The sequence below is a fragment of the Camelus ferus genome, chromosome 13, assembly GCF_009834535.1.
Source record: "Camelus ferus isolate YT-003-E chromosome 13, BCGSAC_Cfer_1.0, whole genome shotgun sequence".
Taxonomy (NCBI): Eukaryota; Metazoa; Chordata; class Mammalia; order Artiodactyla; family Camelidae; genus Camelus; species Camelus ferus.
Window position 1 is genome coordinate 730,970 of NC_045708.1, and position 19,001 is coordinate 749,970.

A 19,001-nucleotide genomic window follows, 5' to 3' on the forward strand; every position below is an offset into this window, starting at 1 on the left:
AGGCCTGGGGCTTTGCAGGTGGACCGGACCGTGGGCGCTGTGGCCTCTGGAGTGGGGGTCTGGGGCGGGCGAGGGGAGCTGAGCCTGGGACACCGGGGCAAGGGGTGCAGACGCCCTAGTGCGGTGAGTCCGGGAGAGACTGGTGGAGAAGTGGGCAGACTAGACCCTTTAGGGGTTTGTCTCAAAGCAGGAGGAGAGGGAAGGTGGGCTCAGAGGTTCCGTGCTGGGATGAAGGAACTGCAGAGGGCTGTGTCTGCGGACGGCCAGATGAGGCCCTGGAGTGTGGCCTGGATGGGGGGGTGGGCAGCTACTTTCTGGAGACACACCCAAGCTGGAGCTAAGTTGCTAAGTTCTGAGAATTTAAAACAGTACCATGTTGCATTTTCTCTTGTAATGGAATGTCACAGCCTGGTCTGTCACAGTCACCTTGTTTCCTCTGTGGGTGGGTTGCTGGCACTGGTGGGCTGAGGATTCCGACCCATCCCTGGGGCACACAAGAGCTGGAAGGCCATTCAAGGGGAAGGGGCCCCGGGGGCAGACGTGCTTCCTCTCACCCTAGGTCTTTCTGCCGCCCAGGCTCCGCATGGCCGAATTACTCCCCCCAGGGTAGTATGTGCCATTGCCGGGGTCCTGGGCTGTGACAGCAGGGCCCCCAGTTCTGGACTCCTCCAACTGGTCAGACTTGTCACCCTGCCCAGCAGCCCGGACTGTCACCAAGGTGGGAAGGGGCTCCTGCCACCCCGATGTCTACGCCCTTGTTTGCTTCGGGAGTTACCAAAGTGACAGCCCGGCCAGGGCCCGGGGGTCCTTCTCCGTGCCTCCAGCCCAAGCCAGACCCTGGGGCCGGCTGCTTCATCCTGTGTGGATGGTGGCTGGGGTCACTTGGTGTCTCAGGGTGGAATCGTGTTGGTCCGTCTGCTGGGAGTGCACTGGACTCCCTCCCACTGAGTCTAGACAGGCTCGTTGCTGACGGGGAGGCACCCTTTGCTGCCGTGTGCTGCGTATCTGCCCCACGCGTCTGTTCCGCTCCATCAGTCACGAAGGGGTATTTACTCACGTTCTGGATGTGAGTTTAAAGGTGCTTCAACATTTTAGAACGTTCTCAGCAAGTAACTCTTTAAATGCTGCCTTTTCCTGACTCCAGTAGATACGACCTCCTTGCTCGGTCCTCACTCCGCCGGCTTCACTCCCGTGTCCGCCTCTGGCTACCTTCTGGTTCACTGACGCTCTCTTCAGCAGGGTCTGATCTACAGCTTAAGCCGCGGGGGGGTGGGGGTGTTGTTATCGATGATCATATTCCCGCGGCTGGAAGTTGCGCTGGCTCCTTTCAAGCCTGCCTGGCCTCATTCCTCTGTGCTGTTCCTCAGTGTGTTAAGCACGCTTATGCTTGATGTCTGGTAACATCAGAGCTGGAACATGCGAGACTGTAATGGTCTTGGGTGTGTGTTGAGTGACTTCTTTCCTGGTTTTTTTTTTTTTTTTTAGTGTAATCTTTTCCGAGTTTTGACAAATGCATACAGTTGTGTGCCCTACAAGCAGCCCCGCGCCCGACCCCATCTCCCTTTGTCTCTTAATCGATCCCTCCCCCTGCCCTGGCAACACTCATCTGTTTTCTGTCCCTATAGTTTCGCCTTTTCCGGAACGTCACATAAACGGAAACACATGGCTTGCAGTTTTCTGAGTCTGGCTTTTCGCGCTCAGCATGAAGCCCTGAGACTCGTCCGTGCTGTCGTGCATGGCACGCGGTCACTCATTTTCATTGCTGAGCAGTTTTCCATAGCCGCTCACCTGTCAACGGGCATTTGGGCAGCTAGTTTTTGGCAATTACAAGTAAACCCTCTGTGAACATTCACAGACAGGTTTCTGTTTGAATTCAGTTTCCGTTTCTTGGTAAATACCTAGGTGTGGGGTTGCTGGCTTGTATGACGTTTGTCTGACTCTTTAAGGAAGTGCTGAAGTGTTTTCCAAAGTGGCTGCAGCCGCGTATTCGCGGCAGCACCGGGTGACGGCGGCTCCACACGCGCTCGGCACTCAGGTCTCCGCGGTCACCTAGTCCTAGTGGGCGTGTGGCGGCGTCACCGTCCCAGCAAGGCTCTACTTTGCATTTGCCTCCCGTCTGCTGATGCCGAGCGCCATTCACATGCTTCTTTGGTCAAGTGGCCAAGGTTTTTGCCCATTTTCTCCTTTTGTCCATTTTTAAACCGGGTCATTTGTTTTCTAGTTGGGTTTTGAAAGTTCTTTGTGTGCTTTGGGTGTGTTCTTTACCAGCCGTGTGATCCGCTAACACCTTCTGCCAGTCGGTGGCTTGTCTTTCATTCTCAACATCATGTTTAGAAGAGCAGACAGTTCTAGTCTTGATGATACCTGGTTTATAATTAAAAAATCCTGCTTTTGATGTCGTATCTAAGAAATCTCTGCCCAGTCCAAGCTACATTGACTTTTCTCCTGGAAGAGAAGGGGGCCAGGTGTGAGGGCTGGCCAGGCAGGGCAGGGCAGCTCCCCCGAGCGGTCCTCCCGGCGCCGTGGGGCCCCCGCAGCCCTCCTGCGTGGACAGCTCATTCGGACAATGACATCTGCCCCCCCCCCCCCCCGGTCAGTGAAGACCCTCACTGTACAAGTTTTATAGTTTTCGGTTTTACGTTTAGGTCTATGGTTTATTTTGAGGAGCTTTGTTTCCAATGTGAGGAATGGCTGGAGGTTAATTTTGGTGGTATATGTTTATCTAATTCTTAAGGACTCATTTGATGACAAAACCGTTCCTCCTCCAAGGAACTAAGTACTCTTGAGTCTCTGTTGAGGATCAACTGGACAAGTTTGTGTGGGTCTATCTTTGGACCCTCTAGTCTGGTTGAATGTATATCTCTCCCTCTGCCAACAGCATACTGTCTTGAAATCAGGTAGTCCGAGTCTTCCAGCTCTGTCCCTTTTCAAAGTTGTTTTAGTTATTTTAGGTCTTTCAGATTTCCATAAACATTTTAGAATCAGCCTGTCAGTTCCCACAAAGCCCTGCTGGAATCTCGATTAGAACCGCGCCCACCTGCAGCCACTTCCGGGAGCACTGACTCCTGGCAGCGTCGAGCCTTCCCGCCCACAGGCTCCAGGGCTCCCCATTTACTGAGGGCTCTCATTTCTTTCATCAGAGTTTTGCAGCTTTCAGCATACAGACCCTGAAAATTTTTTCTTAGCTTTGTAACTTGGTAGTTCCTGTTTTTTGGTGCAATTATAAATGGTACTTATAAAAATATAATTTCCAATGCTTAATTTCTGCTACAGAGAAATATGCTTGAGTTTTGCATATCGTATCCTGTGACCAGCTAAACTTCTTGTTAGTTCCGTAACTTCTGGGGGATTCTCTGGGATTTTCTATATAGACAGTCATGCTGCCTGTGAATAAAGCTAATTTTATTATTTCATTTTCAAACTTTATGTCTTTTACCTCCCCTCTTGCCTTATCGGACTGAACAGCAGTGTGTGAATGGACATCTCTGCTGTGTTCCCAGCCCTTGGGGGAAGCGTCCAATCTTTCCTCATTAAATATGGCCTTAACTGTAAGTTTATCTTTTTCTGTAGCAGCCATGGACTGCAGGCAGCTGGTGGTCACTTGACATGTGGCTCCCATGAAGGAGGAACGGAATTCTTACTATTTAATTTTGGTTAATTTCAATTTAAACAGCCCGGTGTGGCCAGTGGCAGCCGTGCTGGGGAGCAGTGTCAGCGGCTGCTGGCGGGAGTGTGGGCCACACAGCTGCTGAGAGAGCTGACCTCAGCAATGCAAGTGGAGCCCCGCATCCCCTATGACGCAGTGTGGCAAGGGTGCTGGGGAAAGGGGGTGGAGGGCGCCCCAAACTCGCCCACGAAGAGACGTGGCCCTGAGCCCACAGCAAGCACCTCGAAATCCCCCTGATGTGAGCAGGCGGCGATGGTCTATGATGCAAGGGGTGTTCACAACTGCTGTCCCCACGTGGTGGGAAAGGAGGAGCAGCTCGCCCGGCCACGTGGATGAACGGCAAAGTGTGACCCGACCAAAGAGCAACTCACAGAGCGCACTGACCGTGGTCCGTTCACGGAAAGGCCGAAACGGGAGAAATTCCAGCATTTCTGGACGTGCACGTGGGAGGAACAGGTAAAGAGGGCAAGGAAACGACAAAGACACTTCCAGCTGGAAGTCAGCGGCGCGGAAGGGGACGCGTCCCGGCGGGGCAGCCATAGGAACCCTCTTCCTGTCCTCACGTGTTACATGGGCTTCTGCACAGACAGAGCTCATGGTGGCGCCCAGACAGCCTGGTGACTTCGGTGGCCCCGTCAGCAGAGACGCCCCCCCGCCCCGCCCTTGCTCCAGTCGGCCGCTGCACAGCCTTCACCCTCCCGACCCCCAGCTCCTCAAATTCCTCAATGTCCCAGCAAGAACCACCAGGGGCAGCGAGGAGGGCACCGGGAGGTCCAAAGCCAGAAGTTTCCTTCACGTCTTCCTTTAGCTTAAATATTAATGCAAATTTCAACGCTCTCCATGACTAGCACATATTTACTTATGAATATTTTCTTATTTATTTAAAATTGGAGCCTTGGAAAAATCCTGCCCCGTTCAGACCTCTGGCACCTCACTTGGTCTCCGGAGGCCAGTGCTCAGTGCTCGGAGTGGCTCCCAGACCCGCCCCTCTGCCCCTGCGACGGGCTCAGGGTGGGGGCCTGGCCGCGGAGCCCCAGGGCTGCGGTCTGAGTGCCTGCGCAGGGCGCAGCTCACCTGCAGGGCGCCCCTCCTCTGGCTCCACGTTGTCCAGCTTTCCAGACTCCTTCTGGCTCGTCACGTCTGTGGGGGACGACTCATTGCCCTCCATCTGCTGCTCAGAAAAACTGCTGATGATTTTGTCATAAAAAGTTTTGTCATCGTACGTGAAGAGGCTACTCTGAAAAAGAGAATACGGCTTCTTTCTTGGCAACTTCCACTTGTCCTTCCCCTCTGCTGTCCCGACCCCAGGCCGCCGGAGTGCCTCACTGGGAGCCCGGCCGTGACCTAGGCTGGGACTGTGGGCTCCTGCACGGCTCCCCTGACAGCCCCCCAACCCCGTCGACCCATGAGGGCCTCTAGGCTGCAGCAGCAGCCAACTGCGCACTCGGGGCCAGCTCTCACCCAGCTTGCTCCTCCTGGGTCCCGCCTGAAGCCCCCTGGGCACTGCTGGGCTCTTAGCTGAGTCTACAGTCTCCCTCCCAGGCTGGTTGGCTCCCCCAGGACGCCTACTCCTCTCCTGGGTGAGGTGGGGTCCCTCCCAGGTCCCAGCTCCAAGCTCTCCTGGCTTCAGCTCCCACCTCATGGCTGCTCCTTTCCCAGAGACCACGGACCCCCAGCCCAAGTGCCCCAAACGTGTGACTCAGGGGCCATGGGGGCAAACAGGTTACTGCCTGGGCGGAGCTGCCGTCCAGACGGACAGACACCCACCAGGAGACGGGAGGGTGCCTGTGGAGACCCCTCAGGGCCTGGGCACTTGTCCTGCCCCCAGAAGCCCCGTCTCCGCACTCCCTCCTCTCCTAGCAACCCACTGGCTCTGCTCCAGGCTCATAACCCAGGCCCCTCCCACCTCTGCCACAGCTGCTGGGCCCCACTGCTGCCCAACCCCATCCCTCCCCAGGGGAGACCCTTCCAAGGCCTTTGCTGAGACCCCTGAATGAGGCAGAAAGAACAGACTCAGTGCTCCTCAGGAAAGTTTCAATTCACTCAAGACGTGTACTTTAAAAAGGCAAAGTTCCTCTCACCCATCCTCACGCCAAGAACCCCCCCGAGTGCACTGGTGTGTTGGAAGCCGTCTCCCTGGACAGGGCCCACCTGTGTGCTCTGAGGCTGCTTCCGCTCACTCAGCAGCACACGTGCACAGCCTTCTGGCGAAAGGACCAAGGCCCACCCGGCACGTCTGGGACAGTGCAGACGCGGCTGGGGTCTGCAGTCTTCCGCTGGGGCCTCAGGGCTGGACCGCCGCTCCCGAGCTGGGACTTCAGGGCCTGGAGCACGTGGTCACCGCCTTCCAACGCACGTGTGGGGGCGCTGTCCTGCGGCCCCCAGCTGTCCTCCTTACGGAGACTCTTCTACCGAGACTGGTGGGAGGGCGTCTCGCTGCCCCTCCTCCGCCCGCCCACGTGGACAGGCTCCTTCAAGCTGTGCCCGCTTTACGCTCGCGGGACTGTCTTGGGCGGGAGGCGCCACGCACAGCCGGCACACTCACTATTTTCATGGCCGACTGGGAGCCGTCCACCTCACAGGACTCGGATGCGAGAAGAAACCTGAACCTGGTGCCCAGGCCCCCGGCGTTGGTCAGCGTGATGGTCCGGGATGCAGTCTCGCCCACCCCGTGGCTACCGAAGTCGATGACCTCCTTGTCGAGGGACAGCTGCCAAAGGACCCAAGTGAGCGGTGGCCGCTCCAGCCTGTAGCACGGCCTCCTCTCCCCACTTGCTCTGCAGCCCAAAGGGGATGAGGCGTGCCGGCCCCTTCCTCACGCTCAGGGTGAGGCCTGCCTGGGGCTCCAGGGCCCTTCCTCGCGCTCGTGGTGAGGCCTGTCTGGGGGATTCGGGGTGGGGGGGCGGGGACTAGAAATCATGGGTGTGTGCCTGAGGCCAATTCCCAAAAAGTCAGGCCAGCTAAAAAGAAGCGAGCTATCGAGCCGTAGAGAGGCCTGTGACTGAGTGAGCGACGCCAGGCTGAAAAGACTGCAGACTGCGTGACGCCAGCTCTGAGATGTTCTGGAAAAGGCGAAGGTTAGGAGACAACCCAAAGACCAGAGGTCATGTGTTAATAAAGATTCTGTGTGGCAAGAAGACGTAACAGTTACAAACAGTTAGCACCTAGTGGCTGTCTGTCATGTACACGAGGCAGAGCTCGACAGAACTGAAGGGGGAAACACATGGTCACACAACACTCCTCTCATGAAAACGCGCAGAACAGCAGACGGACGAGAAGCAAGGAGGAGGGAGCAAGGACACGACAACCGACGGCTCCAGCGGACGAACACAGGACACTCGCCCCAGCGTCAGCCACACGTGCGCCTCGGGGCACACGGACGCTTTCCAGGACAGACCACATGTCAGGCCACAAATTAAGTCTCACCAGACTGAAAAGCACAACATCAGACAGAACGTCTTCTCTGACCACAACAGGATGAGGGTAGAAATCACAGTATAGAGAAGCCTGGAAAATTCACAGAGGTGTGGAGATTGGACCACATGATTTTAAACAACAAATGGATCAAAGAAGTCACACGAGAAATGATAAAATAATTGGAGGTGAACGAAAACAAAAACACAACATAGCAGAACGTATGGGGTGCAGTGGGAAGGGGGCTAAAGGGAGCACTTACAGCTATAAACACTTTTATTAAAAAAGAACCCTGCTGCATAGCCCAGGGAACTATATTTAAAAATTAAAAAAAAAAAAAAAAAAAAAAAACAAGACTGATCTCAAATCAGTAACTTACGTTTGCAACTTAGGAAGCTAGAAAAAGAACAAACTAAACCACAACCAGCAGACAGAAGAGACTCATACAGATCAGAGCAGAGGTAAACAAAAGACAACAGAAAAATGGGAGAAAATTAATGAGAGCGAAAGTTGGTTCTTCAAAAAGATCAACAAAGTTGACAAAACTTTAGCTGGATGGACTAGGAAAAAAAGATACAAACTCAAACTGACTAAAATCAGAAATGAGGGTGGGGACATTAATGCCGATTCCACAGAAATACAAAGGATGGTGGAGAGAACTGTGAACAGCTGTGCACCCACTCCCCGGAGAACCTCGATGAAGCGCACAAACTCCCAGAAACACGAAACCTGCGACTAAGCGGCAAAGAGCAGCGGCCTGCACAGGCCTGTAACCAGCAAGGTGGGCGAACCGACAATGCAGCGCCTGCCGAGGAGCCAGAGCCCTGGGCCCGACGGCGTCCCTGGCGGATTCCACCAAACATTTAAGGAGTATCAGCCCTTCTCAAAGTTTCCATACCATGCATCTGATAGGAAATTAACATCCAGAGCATACGGAGAACTCCTGCAGCCCAACAGCAAAACGACAACCACCAAACTCAGACGAACAAAGGGCTTGAATCCACGTTTCTTCGAAGAAGCCCAACCGGACGGCCAACAGGCACGTGAGCAGACGCTCAGCGGCGCTGATCACCAGGGAAACGCACGTCAGAACTGCAACGAGGTACCGCCGCCCGCCAACCGGGACGCTACTGTCAAACCCGGAGATCAGCACACGCTGCCGGGGACGTGGGAAAACTGGCGCCCTTGCGCACCGCTGTGGGCACGTGAAACGGTGCAGCCGCTGCGGAGAACGGTCTGGAGGTGCCTCAGGAAATTAAAGAGGAACCGCCGCAATAGCTGCCCTTCCCCCACCGCCGCGCGTCCCTTCTCTCCGCCGATGACTGGATGCAGAGGACCAGCACAGTTCTTTTCTCCCCTACTTCGTTTTCCTCTTTTCCCTCATTTGGGAGCCCAGCTTTAGAGACTAGGACGTTCAAAACAACTGCAGGTACAGAGGAAACCAGAAAGTGACCACTCGCACCCAGGGAAAGCTCAGAAGACCTTAAGTTTACACCTTGGGCTGATCCTCAGCACAAAGAGCAAAACAAAACAACAAACAAAATCGTAACAGTGAGGCAGGAAGCCCCAGAAAAAGACCGGCAGAACCCGTAAGCAGGGCCGCTGCTCTCCTCCCAGCACCGTCCGGTTCCCTAGCCCAGAGGCTCTATCTCACTTTTTGTCTCTAAAGCGGCTAACTTACACCTAGAATTCTATTGGTTCCCTGAGCTCACTTCTGATTGGTTATTTCCTTCACTCCTGATTGGTTATTACTCTCACTTCTGATTGGTCCACTTACCTAACTTCTGATTGTTCCATTTGTAGTACTTCATTTGCATGGAGCTCACTCCTGATTGGTTCTCTCTCTCTCTCCCTCTCCTGATTAGTCTATTTCTACAAAGCTGCTTCCTGGTTGGTCAACTTGTTATACTTTATTAGCATATGATGTTGCAAAGTGTAAAACTGGCAGCCTATAAAGGCCTGGGTACACCTACAGCCGGGGCTTAGAGCTTGAAGTGTTAACTTCTGTGGGCGTGGTGGTGTAATAAACCTGAGTTCTCCAACTCTCCCAGTGCTGCTTGGTCTTCCGCTCCGATCCAGGTTGCTGTCACAACTGAGCTGTAACACATTTTTCCCTAACAACAGCAAACTCAGGACAGAGGGAAATCTGATTTCCAGAGTTACCACATTATGAGACTCAAATGTCTGCTGTTCCACCAACAGACAAAGAAACAGAAGGTGGTTCCTTCAAAGGGAACCATAAATCGGCAGAAACCGCCCCTCAAACGGGTCTGATGGCAGGTCTACTTGACAAAGACTTAGAAATAACCTGTCTTAAAGATGCTCCAAGAACTAAAGAAAGACATGGAGAAACGGAAGAAAATGATGTGTGAATACAATGGAAAAAACATCAATAGAGACAAAAAACCTAAGAAGAAACAAAAAAGTTTTGGAGTTGAGAAGCACAACTGAACTTATTAACTGGGAAACTCAGTAACCAGCCCCACAGGCAGACGTGAGCTGCGAACCTGAAGGGGTGGTGGGCATCGCTGAGGCTGAGGAGCAGGACGAAAGGACCGGAGAAGGTGGGAGAGCCTCAGGGGCTGCGGGCCACCGCCAGGGTGACCGCACGGGCATGTGGGGCCCTACAAGGAGGAGGGGCAGAGAAAGGGCAGCGAGAACATTTGAAAGAGTAACGTCTGGAGACCGCCCACAGTGGATGAGAGATGTGAATGCACACATGCAGGAAGTTTGCTGGGCAGACTTCAAGTGGGACGACCCAGGGCCTGCTGAGACCCCTGGGGTCACTGTAAAAACCAGAGAAGAAGAGAGAGTCCTGGAAGGCGGCGGGAGGGAAAGGACCTGTCACAGACAAGGGACGCGAGCGGATTTCTCATCAGACCCTTTGGAGGTGAGACGGCAGTGGGGCCAATACATTCAAAGTGCTCAAGCAGGAGAGATGTCAGCCAAGAATCCTGCAAAAGCGTCCTTTGGAAGCAAGGAAGAAACCAAGACATTCCCAGACAGACACAAGCCGCAGGAGTCTCTGCGCTGGACGTGCTGCAGGGATGCAGGAGACAGCGGACCGGCGCTCGGAGCCCCGGGGTCTCGGGAAAGGTGAACACATGGCAGCACAAAGCCTGTGTTGTTGCAGCTTCGGCTTGTAGCTCCACACCGTGTTTTCTGTATGACTTCAGAGACTAACGTATTACATGTTTTTAGTTTACGTTATTGGGCAAATGGATCCTGTCAAGTCAGCAACTGAACGGAACTGGGGCAAAACTATACAGAAGAGTGTTCATTAATGACTGAAATGAAGCCACAGAACTCGGATTCGGGCTGCTGTAACCTTCGGATGCTAAGTGCGGTCCCCATGGGCCCCACAAAAGTAGGTGATGGATGATCACAAAGGGAAGAGACAGGAATGTAAGCATTTATCACTGCAAAACATCGACCCAACGTAAAAGATGGTAGTGGTGCAGGAAATGAACAGGAAGCCATAAGGCAATGAAGCCAAAGGGCCAAGCGACAGGCAGGGCCCTCCCTGTCCATCGGGGACTCTGACATCGGCCAAGACATGGCTGGACCTTGAGGACACTGCCAGTGAAATAAGCTGGTAACAAAGGACAGACAATATGACCCCACTTACATAAGGTACTCAGAGTCATCGAAATAATAGACGGAAGTAGGACGGTTGTTGCCAGGGGCAACTTGCATACGTGCTGTTCTTTCTGCCTTTCCATCAGTCTGCATAGCAAAAGAAATCACCAACAAAAGGAAAAGGCAGCCTATGGCATGGATGAAAATATCTGTGAATCATGTATCTGATAAGAGGTTACAAACAATCTGATTTTAGAAAGGGCAGAGGAATTGGACACGTTTCCAAAGAAGTCACACTGACAGCCAACGGGTACGTGAAAAAGTGCTCAACGTCACTAATAACCAGGAAAATGCAAATCAAAACCACCGTGAGGTGTCACCTCCCACCTGTCGGTGGCTAACTGATGAAAAGACAAGAACAAGCGTGGGCCAGGACGCGGGGAAAGGGAGCCCTCGGGCACCGCTCGGGGAGTGTGAACCGGGGCAGCCACTGCACAGCAGCACGGAGGCTCCTCAGGAGACCGCCAGCAGAGCTACCCGGTGACCCAGCAGGCGCACCCCTGGGTGTTCACCCGAAGGAGAAGGAATCGGCAGTCGGAGGGCTTCCTGTGCCCACGTTCACTGCAGCGCCGCTTACGCCCGCCAGGACATGGGAGCAACTGCGTGTTCGTCGCTGGGTGAGTGGACGAAGAAAACGTGGTGTGTATAAAATGGACTAAGGAAGCCTTGCCATTTGCGACAATGTGGAGGGGCCTCACGGACAACGTGGAGGGCATTGATCTTCGTGAAATAAGTCAGACAGAAGAGAGAAACTGACCGCACTTACATGTGGAATCTAAAAAAAAAAAACCCAGAACTCAGATACCAAAAGATACGTGAATGCTGGCGGGTGGGTGGGCAAACTGGGGGAAGCAGGTGGAAAGGCACAAACTTCGTTAACGGGTGGAAGACGTGGCGTGGAGACCACAGTTCAAGAGTCAAGGGGACCAGCGTCTTTGGAGACGGTCCTGGGGGCCCCTTGGACCCGAGGGCCCAGCAGGCCGGGCTCAGTCGGTGCAGGATTTGTCCAGGTCTTTCCAGCGTTGCTGCGAGTGCCCTGGTCCCCAGAACACCTGACCCAACCCCGACCCTGTCACCCTCGTTCCCCACACCCCGTCCCCAGCCCGGGTGGCCCGGAAGCCTGGCTCAGGCTCCAACTCACGGAGCATTTCTTGGTTGAACACTTCAGTGGAACAGAAAATCTGCCCGTCTGAGCCAGAAACGAGACACTGCCTTCCAGATCTTTGTTTATCTAAAAAATAAACCAAGCCAAGCAGCGTAAGGGCTTGTAACCTCACGTCTGCGTAACCGGCCGAGCTCTGGGGCTCTGGGGGCCGTACTCAGGCCCCCACGCCCCACCTGGACCAGGAGCATGAGTTCACACCTGCTGGCAGTGAAGCAGGAGCCGCCCCGGGATGCTGCACGGTGAGGAATGTTTGTGCGTTTTGGAAATAAAGTGGCGAAACGGGCTGTGCATGACCCCTCCTGAGATTCCCATGCGTCCCCTCCACCGCAGTGTCCTGCAGTGCCAGGGGAGCAGCAGGGACCCAGTTCCACCCAGCACCCTCTTGACACATTGAGAATCCCCCCTTTGCCACTCACCATCGGCTTGAAGGTGACCAGCACTTCGCAGGACATGCCGGCTGACATGGGCCCAGGGGGGTCAAAGCTGCAGGGACAAGGACGCAGGGAGGTGAGCACCCTGCACCCTGTGAACCGCAGCCCGGCTGGAAGCCTGAGTGGGGCCTCCGGACCCCTCCCTCTTCCTGTCCTGGGCGCGGCCTCCCCAGGACTCAGTTCTGGGGGACACTTGGTAATATCCACGTGTTAGGTGTGTGAGTGACGCCGCGGCTCCCCCGGACACACGCCAGGCCTGGAACCAAAGGTCTAGGGCTTCAGGGCTAAGGTGAGGGCATGGGGGCCTGGCATTCAGCTGGAGCCCCACTTTCAGTGAAAGACAGAGAGGAGCCCCAGCTTCACAGGGACTGTGGGGAGAGCAGGCTCGTCCTATCTGGACCGTGGGCGAGGGGAAGGGGCTCCCCACCAGCTTTCTCACACAAGGTGCACCCTCACAAGGGGGGTCTGTGTAGTGCATTTGGCCTAGAAGTACACAGGCCAAGGCCTCATGGTGAAATCTGTCCCTGGCTGGCGTCCCTGTGGCACCAGGCCTCTCTGACCAGGAGCAAGGGTTTCGATGCCAGAGTGCACAGACTCCTGAGGAGGGGTCTCATCCTGGGAAGACCAGAACCCAGACTGAAAGTCTGCAAACGAGCCAGCACGGAACACGGCAGGGGGAGGGCCCGACTGCAGGAGCTCCAGGCGCAGAACGACTGACTGGAGACGCAAAGTCATGGGCGAAGTGATCAGGACAGAGGGAAGAGCACGGAAGACCAGCTGATCTGAAAAGAACCTAGAACCTCCAGAAATGAGAAATACGGCAGCTGAAATGAGGAACGAAAACACAATCTCAACAGCTCGTTAGGTCCCACCAAAGAGAGGAGCGGTGAGTGGAGGGACAGACCCTGGGAGACACCGAGAAGGCTGCTCAGAAGGTGGGACACGAGTCAGCGTCAGGAGGCACGGGAACGAGCAGGAGAGGGTCCCGTGGGAGCGACGGAGGCTGCGTGTGAGCGGGAGGGCGACGTCTGAGGGGCGGGGCCACGAAACCTCACAGCTGTCCCAAGATCCAAGTCCTCGGCCTGGTCGGGAAGCGCGGTGCGTCCTAGGCAGGTCTGAGGAAAGTCAATCCCCCCAGACACACTGAGGGGGAGACGCAGGCCCCATGGACGCAGAGGAAAGCTCGACGACCCATGAAGACCAGCGACTGGACGGAACGCCGGCTCCCGACAACAGGGAGAAACCAGGAGACGCGGGGGGAGTGATACCCCCAAGGCGCAGAGAGAAAACCCTGTCGGTAAAAGCTCCTCATGCCAGGCTTGGGGAGGGGGCTTCAGGGTGGCCGAGGTGATGGTGACGCCCAGACCTGGGCCTCCGTCGGCTCCTCCAGAAACCCACAGATCGGCAGGAAGACTGTACCGTCAGCGCGCCCGGAAAGCAGGGGACAGACTGGGGGTAAGTGCACTGCCCGCGCGGAGCGCTCAGGACCCCGGGATGGAGACCCCGCGTGGGCCCGACCCGCACGGAGCCACCAGCGGGTCCTGCTCGAGAAGAGCAGCCGGAGCCCCAGTCGGTGCCCTGGATCCCGGGGAGCCGCCCCGGGGACGGCAGAGGGCAGAGGCCCTCGGAGGCTGACAGCAGAAGCCACGAAGCACTGGAGACCCAGGGCCCCCGGACCCCTCACCTGACAGCAGACACCAGGAAGAGGAAGAGCAAAACTGCCCTAACAAGGAAGGCAACACTCAAAGGAGCAGGAGACGCTGCAGAGGCAGGAAAGGCATCGTGAGAAAAACGAGGGAAAGCAGAAAAGAGGAAAGGATTGCGGGGACCAGACAGAAGATCACAGATGTGAAAGGGGATCCAGCGCAGGCTCAGTGGGGTCCCCCCAGGACACGTGAGGCCCTGCAGCAGAGTGAAAGTTGACACAGAGACAGGCGCTTCCAGGGAAACCTCCCGCGGGCGCCTCAGAGCACAAGGTCAGGAAGCCGCGAGGAGGCTGCTCATGCAGCTTCAGCGGGGGTGGAGGCTGCTCACTCGACGTGGACGAAGTCCCGGAGAGGCTCCTCCACGCCCAGCAGCTTGCAGCGGGTGACCGTGTAGGTGGCGTTTATCAGCGTGACCTTCTTCTTGTAGACTTTGCCGACATCGAAGTCCTGGGCAAAGTGGATGAAGAGCTGTCACTCAGAGCTTCCTGGGCTGCTTCTCGGCACCTGACAGCCACGCCCGGGAGATGGGGACATCTTGTGCCAAGGGGACCAAGGGTCCCCCGGGGCACCGTTCTATACGTAGAACCAGAGAGTGGGGGGGGAGGGGAGGCTCCGCCAGCAGAGGTTGGGTGGCGCCAGACTCCCCTCCCCCAGAGTGACCAGGAAAGGCGTGGCCTCAGGCCCCTCGTGCAGGGCCTGGCCAGTGAGCCTGAACCCTGTCCCTGGCTCTCGTCCCCTGCGCAGGAGGCCCCAACGCCCTGCGGCCAGGACAGGCGCCCTCCTGGGGCTGGTGTCTGCCCCCCCACCAGCCCCAGCCCTGTCGCCCTCAGCCCAGGCATGGACACCGGTGCTGGGGTCCCCGCTCCCCAGCTGGGCCGCCCCCCGGCCCACCTTGAAGTGAATGAGCTTCGGCTTGCTGTTGAAGGGGTGACCTTTGAACTCGCGCCCAGAGGCCACCTGCCTGTGGGTCACCCCGCTGCGCAGCCGCTGCGCCGTGCGCTCCGGGATGTCCTTGTCCATCTTCGTCCCGCCCACAGGCTTCCAGTCTGCGTCCTCCTTGGGCACCTGGGGTGGCATGGGGACACGACAGAGGTGAACAGCCCAGAGCCGTGAGCCCCCCGGGACCCCACTGGCACACTTTCGGGACGAAACGGGAGAGGCGTGCTCTGCAGACAGTCCCTGAGGAGTTCTGCAGGAAGCAAAATGCCCCCTGTGGTGGCTCCACAAAGCCTCCTGCCCACCTGGGGCCTTGGCTCCTCGCGCCCCCGCTGCCGCGGCTCTTCCTGCTGACCTGTGGGCCGGCGCCCACCCCTGCCCGCTGAGTGTCTGGCCCGCCCTGCTCTTGTTCCAGGCCCTGCTCAGCCATGCCTCCCCAGAACCGGCAGAACCAAAGTGGCCTTGCCCTCAGAGCAGTGGAACCAAACTGCGCACAGACCACAGGCAGGTGAGGCCCCCATGTGGTGGCTGGGCCGGGGCGGCTGGCGCGGGGACAGAGCTGGAGCCGGTGTCCTGCGGGCGCAGCGGGTGCTCACTGACTTCCTAGCTCGTGGAGCCGTGCCTTTCAGAGGCAGGAGCAGTGCCCTGGAAACCGCTTCCCCAACAGCAAGCAGGAGAGTCAGGCCTGGCTCCCCCGACCCCCAGCTCTGTGCGGTGTGCAGAGGGGAGGCGCTGGGCAGCAGTGAGTGTGGGCGTGGCTGGGGGACACACAGAGCAGCCCCTGCGGGCGAGCCCCCACCGGACCGCCAGGACACGGAGGCCTCGGAGGAGGCGGAGACCGCCGTGAGGACAGCTCCAGGAGTTGGCGGTGTGGCCACGCTACCTGGTAGGGCTCGTAGCCTTCGGTCCAGAGCCCGGGGATTTCAGGCATAGCCAGCGTTTCTGCCTCCCAGCCGCTGCTCCCCTGGTCCCCCTGGACGGACTCGCTGGAGATGGCCTGCACCAGCGGAGAGGGTCTGGGGGCGGCAAGACTGTTGTCCTGGAGTCAGGGACAGGATGCAACCGCTTAGCCTAGGGGCTAGGCAAGCACAGATCAGGAAGAAGGAAACACAAACACTCGGACCCCAGGGCCCGGCTTCTCCCCGTCACTCGGAGACCTGGGCACACACGGTGCTGTAACTTCTACTTAAAATACAAGGATCTTTATACGTCATTAAAGATTTTTCTCCAGTGCCCACAAAAGATCCACTGAACACTCTAACTTATGGCTGCGCTCGAATCCCCTTTGAGGACCCTCAGTTGCTCTCAGGCCAGATGGGGCCCCCCTCAGGGATGCAGACCGGGATGAGGATGGGGAGGGAGGGTGACGATGCTGTGACGTGAGGGAGGCTCCATGCTGGGGACGTTGTCTGCCCACTGGCACTGGGCCTCAAGGAAAACCAGAGAATGGGGGAAAGGGGCATCCTGGGAGCAGGGTGGCCGCTTTTTGCTCTGCCCTCAGCTGGTCCACTCCTGGGAGCCGGGAGCTTGAGTGGAGGCAGCGGCTCACCTGCAGGTAACAGGGAGGCTCCACGGCGCTGCTCCCCTCACAAAGGTCGGCCACGTAGCCCCAGGTCTTGTCCCTCAGGCTTGGCCGGCCCACGGCTCTGGGGGGCACGGGCCGCTGCTTCTTCCTGCTCTCCTCCTCAGCCTCCTCTTTCAAAATCCGACTCACAATCTTGTGCTTTCTGAGCTTCTGCTGCTCCTCGAAGGCACTGCGGGACACCGCCATGGGCTGAGAACGAGCTGCCCTGGGCCCCTGTGCCAGGCCCCTGCCAGCCGTCCCCAGGAATGTGAGGCCAACGGCAGGGCTTGGGTGAGCCCTGGACCCCGTGGGGGCAGGTGAGGGAGGCAGCCAGGTTTTGGGGTTGCAGAGACCCAGGACCAGACCCTCTGGCCTGCCCAGCCCTAACGGTCCACCCGTACACCGTGAGCTGTCCTGTCTCCTTCTCCCGGCTCCCAGGCTGGATGCTGGGGGCGCTCAGCCAAGGCCATTCACTCACCCACTCACCTACCCACTCATTCACTCACTCATTCTCTCATTCATTCATTCCAGCAGCTCCCTGTTGGCACTGCCTCTGTGCCAGTCTGGGGGTGAGACTGGGGGACTCAGGTGGGCAGAGTTGCCCCAGACCCTGTGGGGTGCAGTGATGGCACAACTCTGGGGGTGACACTCAGGGCACCTCGACTCCCAGAGGAGAGAGATGCTGTCCCCAGTAACAGGGCCAGGAGGCCACAGCTGGGCAGACGTAACAGTGACCACGAGCGGGGCGGGCGCTGGGAGTGGTAGCAGGGACAGGCCCTCCAGGACAACAAGAAAATGACAGAACCTCGTATGCAAGGCTGGGATGAGGCAGTAGTGGCGGAAACCCAAGCCCTGCATCTTGGGGAGACCCCATCTGTCAGGGCAGCGCAGCGTGGGAAGCTGTGTGTGGGGACGTGCAGGCTGAGGGGCGTCTCGGGTGATGGCGGGGGTGCAGCGTGCATTGGGGAGGTGGCACTGAGCACCAGTGGGGGAGACCAGAGGTGAGGCCGTGTATTAGGATGAGCCCAGGCTGCCCGCAGCCCCTGGGAGGGAGGAGGGAGGCCGGGGGTGGGGGCAGGTCCTGAGGGGCCAGACCCAGGGGCAGGGCCAGAAGGGGCTGAGGCCCAGGAGGGGTCCCCACCAGCCAGGGACTGGACATCAGGGTGAAAAGGGAGGGGCCTGGCAGGAATAGGGGGGCCCAGGGAGAGAAGCAGCCTCTCTGGTTGTGACGTGCACACCCCCACTGCCCCGGTAGCCGCCCCTCACTGGTTTTGGGCCTCCAGCTCCTGCTGCCGGCGTTGATGGCAAAGGTGCCTGAAAGCGTCCCCACCCTGGGCCAGAACTGCCTCCTTCTCCGCCTGGGCCCTCTGTTCAGCCAGCTCCGCCCTGGCCTGGCCCCACGCTTGAAATTTCCGGAGCGTTTCCTTGGGAATAGAGAACACTGAGGCCACAGCGCCCGATGTCACCTCCCCCAGGAGGGCCTCGCGAGCCCAGGTCCCTTGTCCCCGTCTTCCCACACCAGCTCCCTACTGCTTCCTGCTGACACTGGAGCCTGTCTGAGGGGCAGGGCTCAGCAGGACAGGGCAGGGCAGGGGAGCAGCATGTGCAAGCGGCCACTGCCTGGACGGGCAGGCTGGGCTCCTGGAGGCCTGCACTGGGGCCCTGCGGGTGTGTGGGGGGCCCGCCAGGAGGGTCCGCAGGGATGCGTGTGCGGGGCCCTACCCGGTTGGCAGTGATGCTGTTCTTCAGGGCCAGCACCGCGTCCATGCGCCTCTGCATGTGTTGGCGGGACTCCAGCTCGGCCTTCCACTCTCTCTCGCGGACCCTGGAAGGAGGTGCATGCTCACCAGGGGTCCCGGGCCAAGCAAGCAGACACAGAGCGGCGAGGAGCCCTGGGTGTGCTCTCACGCAACGCCAAGGGCAAGTGGAAAGCTGTGCTGTGCGTGAACCACAAAAAAAGTGGGAGACGTGCTTCTCCAGACTGGAGTCCCTTTCTGAATGCAAACAGCGACCACCCAAAACTGAAAGCAGATTTATTTTTTTTGGATGATAAGGTGATGACTCAGTGATAAAATCAGAGAATTTCTGAACAAAGGCAAGAGCCCCGCTTTCTCAGGTTGGCCCCCAGGGGCGGATAGGGGGCCGGACTCGGGGCGAGAAGCCTACCTGCCCAGGGAGGCCTTCAGGAACCTCACCGCCTGCCGGCGGCTCCTCTGGGCGTCCTCCATCAGCTTCTGGTGCCTGAGCCCGAGCTCCTTCTGCAGGTGCGTGGACTTCCTGCAGGGACGCGGGGACGCGGGAACAGAAGCGCCTGAGCGCCCGCTCCCCGTCCTGTGCAGCCTGGGCTGCCGAGGGCAGGGAGGGGGCTAGGTAAGGAGGGTGTGCCTGGGGGAAGGGGGCATGTGTCTCCAGACTCGGATCCCACAGAAGCAGCAGAAAGATGAGGTGGGGTGGGAGTCGGGAGGACCTGGGTGGAGAT

General features: G+C 57.8%; 1 protein-coding gene across 1 annotated transcript in view; it reads right to left on the reverse strand.

Annotated features, from left to right (window-relative positions):
* CFAP74 (cilia and flagella associated protein 74) overlaps window positions 1–19,001 on the reverse strand; it is a 64,763-nt gene that overhangs the window by 23,035 nt on the left and 22,727 nt on the right. Inside the window, exons 9-19 of the mRNA XM_032494963.1 lie at window positions 18,689–18,799; window positions 18,245–18,347; window positions 17,789–17,946; window positions 16,508–16,712; window positions 15,842–15,997; window positions 14,914–15,087; window positions 14,351–14,469; window positions 12,302–12,368; window positions 11,862–11,951; window positions 6,213–6,377; window positions 4,742–4,904 (exon numbers count right to left, since the gene is read on the reverse strand). Of these exons, the coding sequence (XP_032350854.1) occupies window positions 4,742–4,904; window positions 6,213–6,377; window positions 11,862–11,951; window positions 12,302–12,368; window positions 14,351–14,469; window positions 14,914–15,087; window positions 15,842–15,997; window positions 16,508–16,712; window positions 17,789–17,946; window positions 18,245–18,347; window positions 18,689–18,799 (1,511 nt within the window). The remainder of the gene's footprint in view (window positions 1–4,741; window positions 4,905–6,212; window positions 6,378–11,861; window positions 11,952–12,301; window positions 12,369–14,350; window positions 14,470–14,913; window positions 15,088–15,841; window positions 15,998–16,507; window positions 16,713–17,788; window positions 17,947–18,244; window positions 18,348–18,688; window positions 18,800–19,001) is intronic.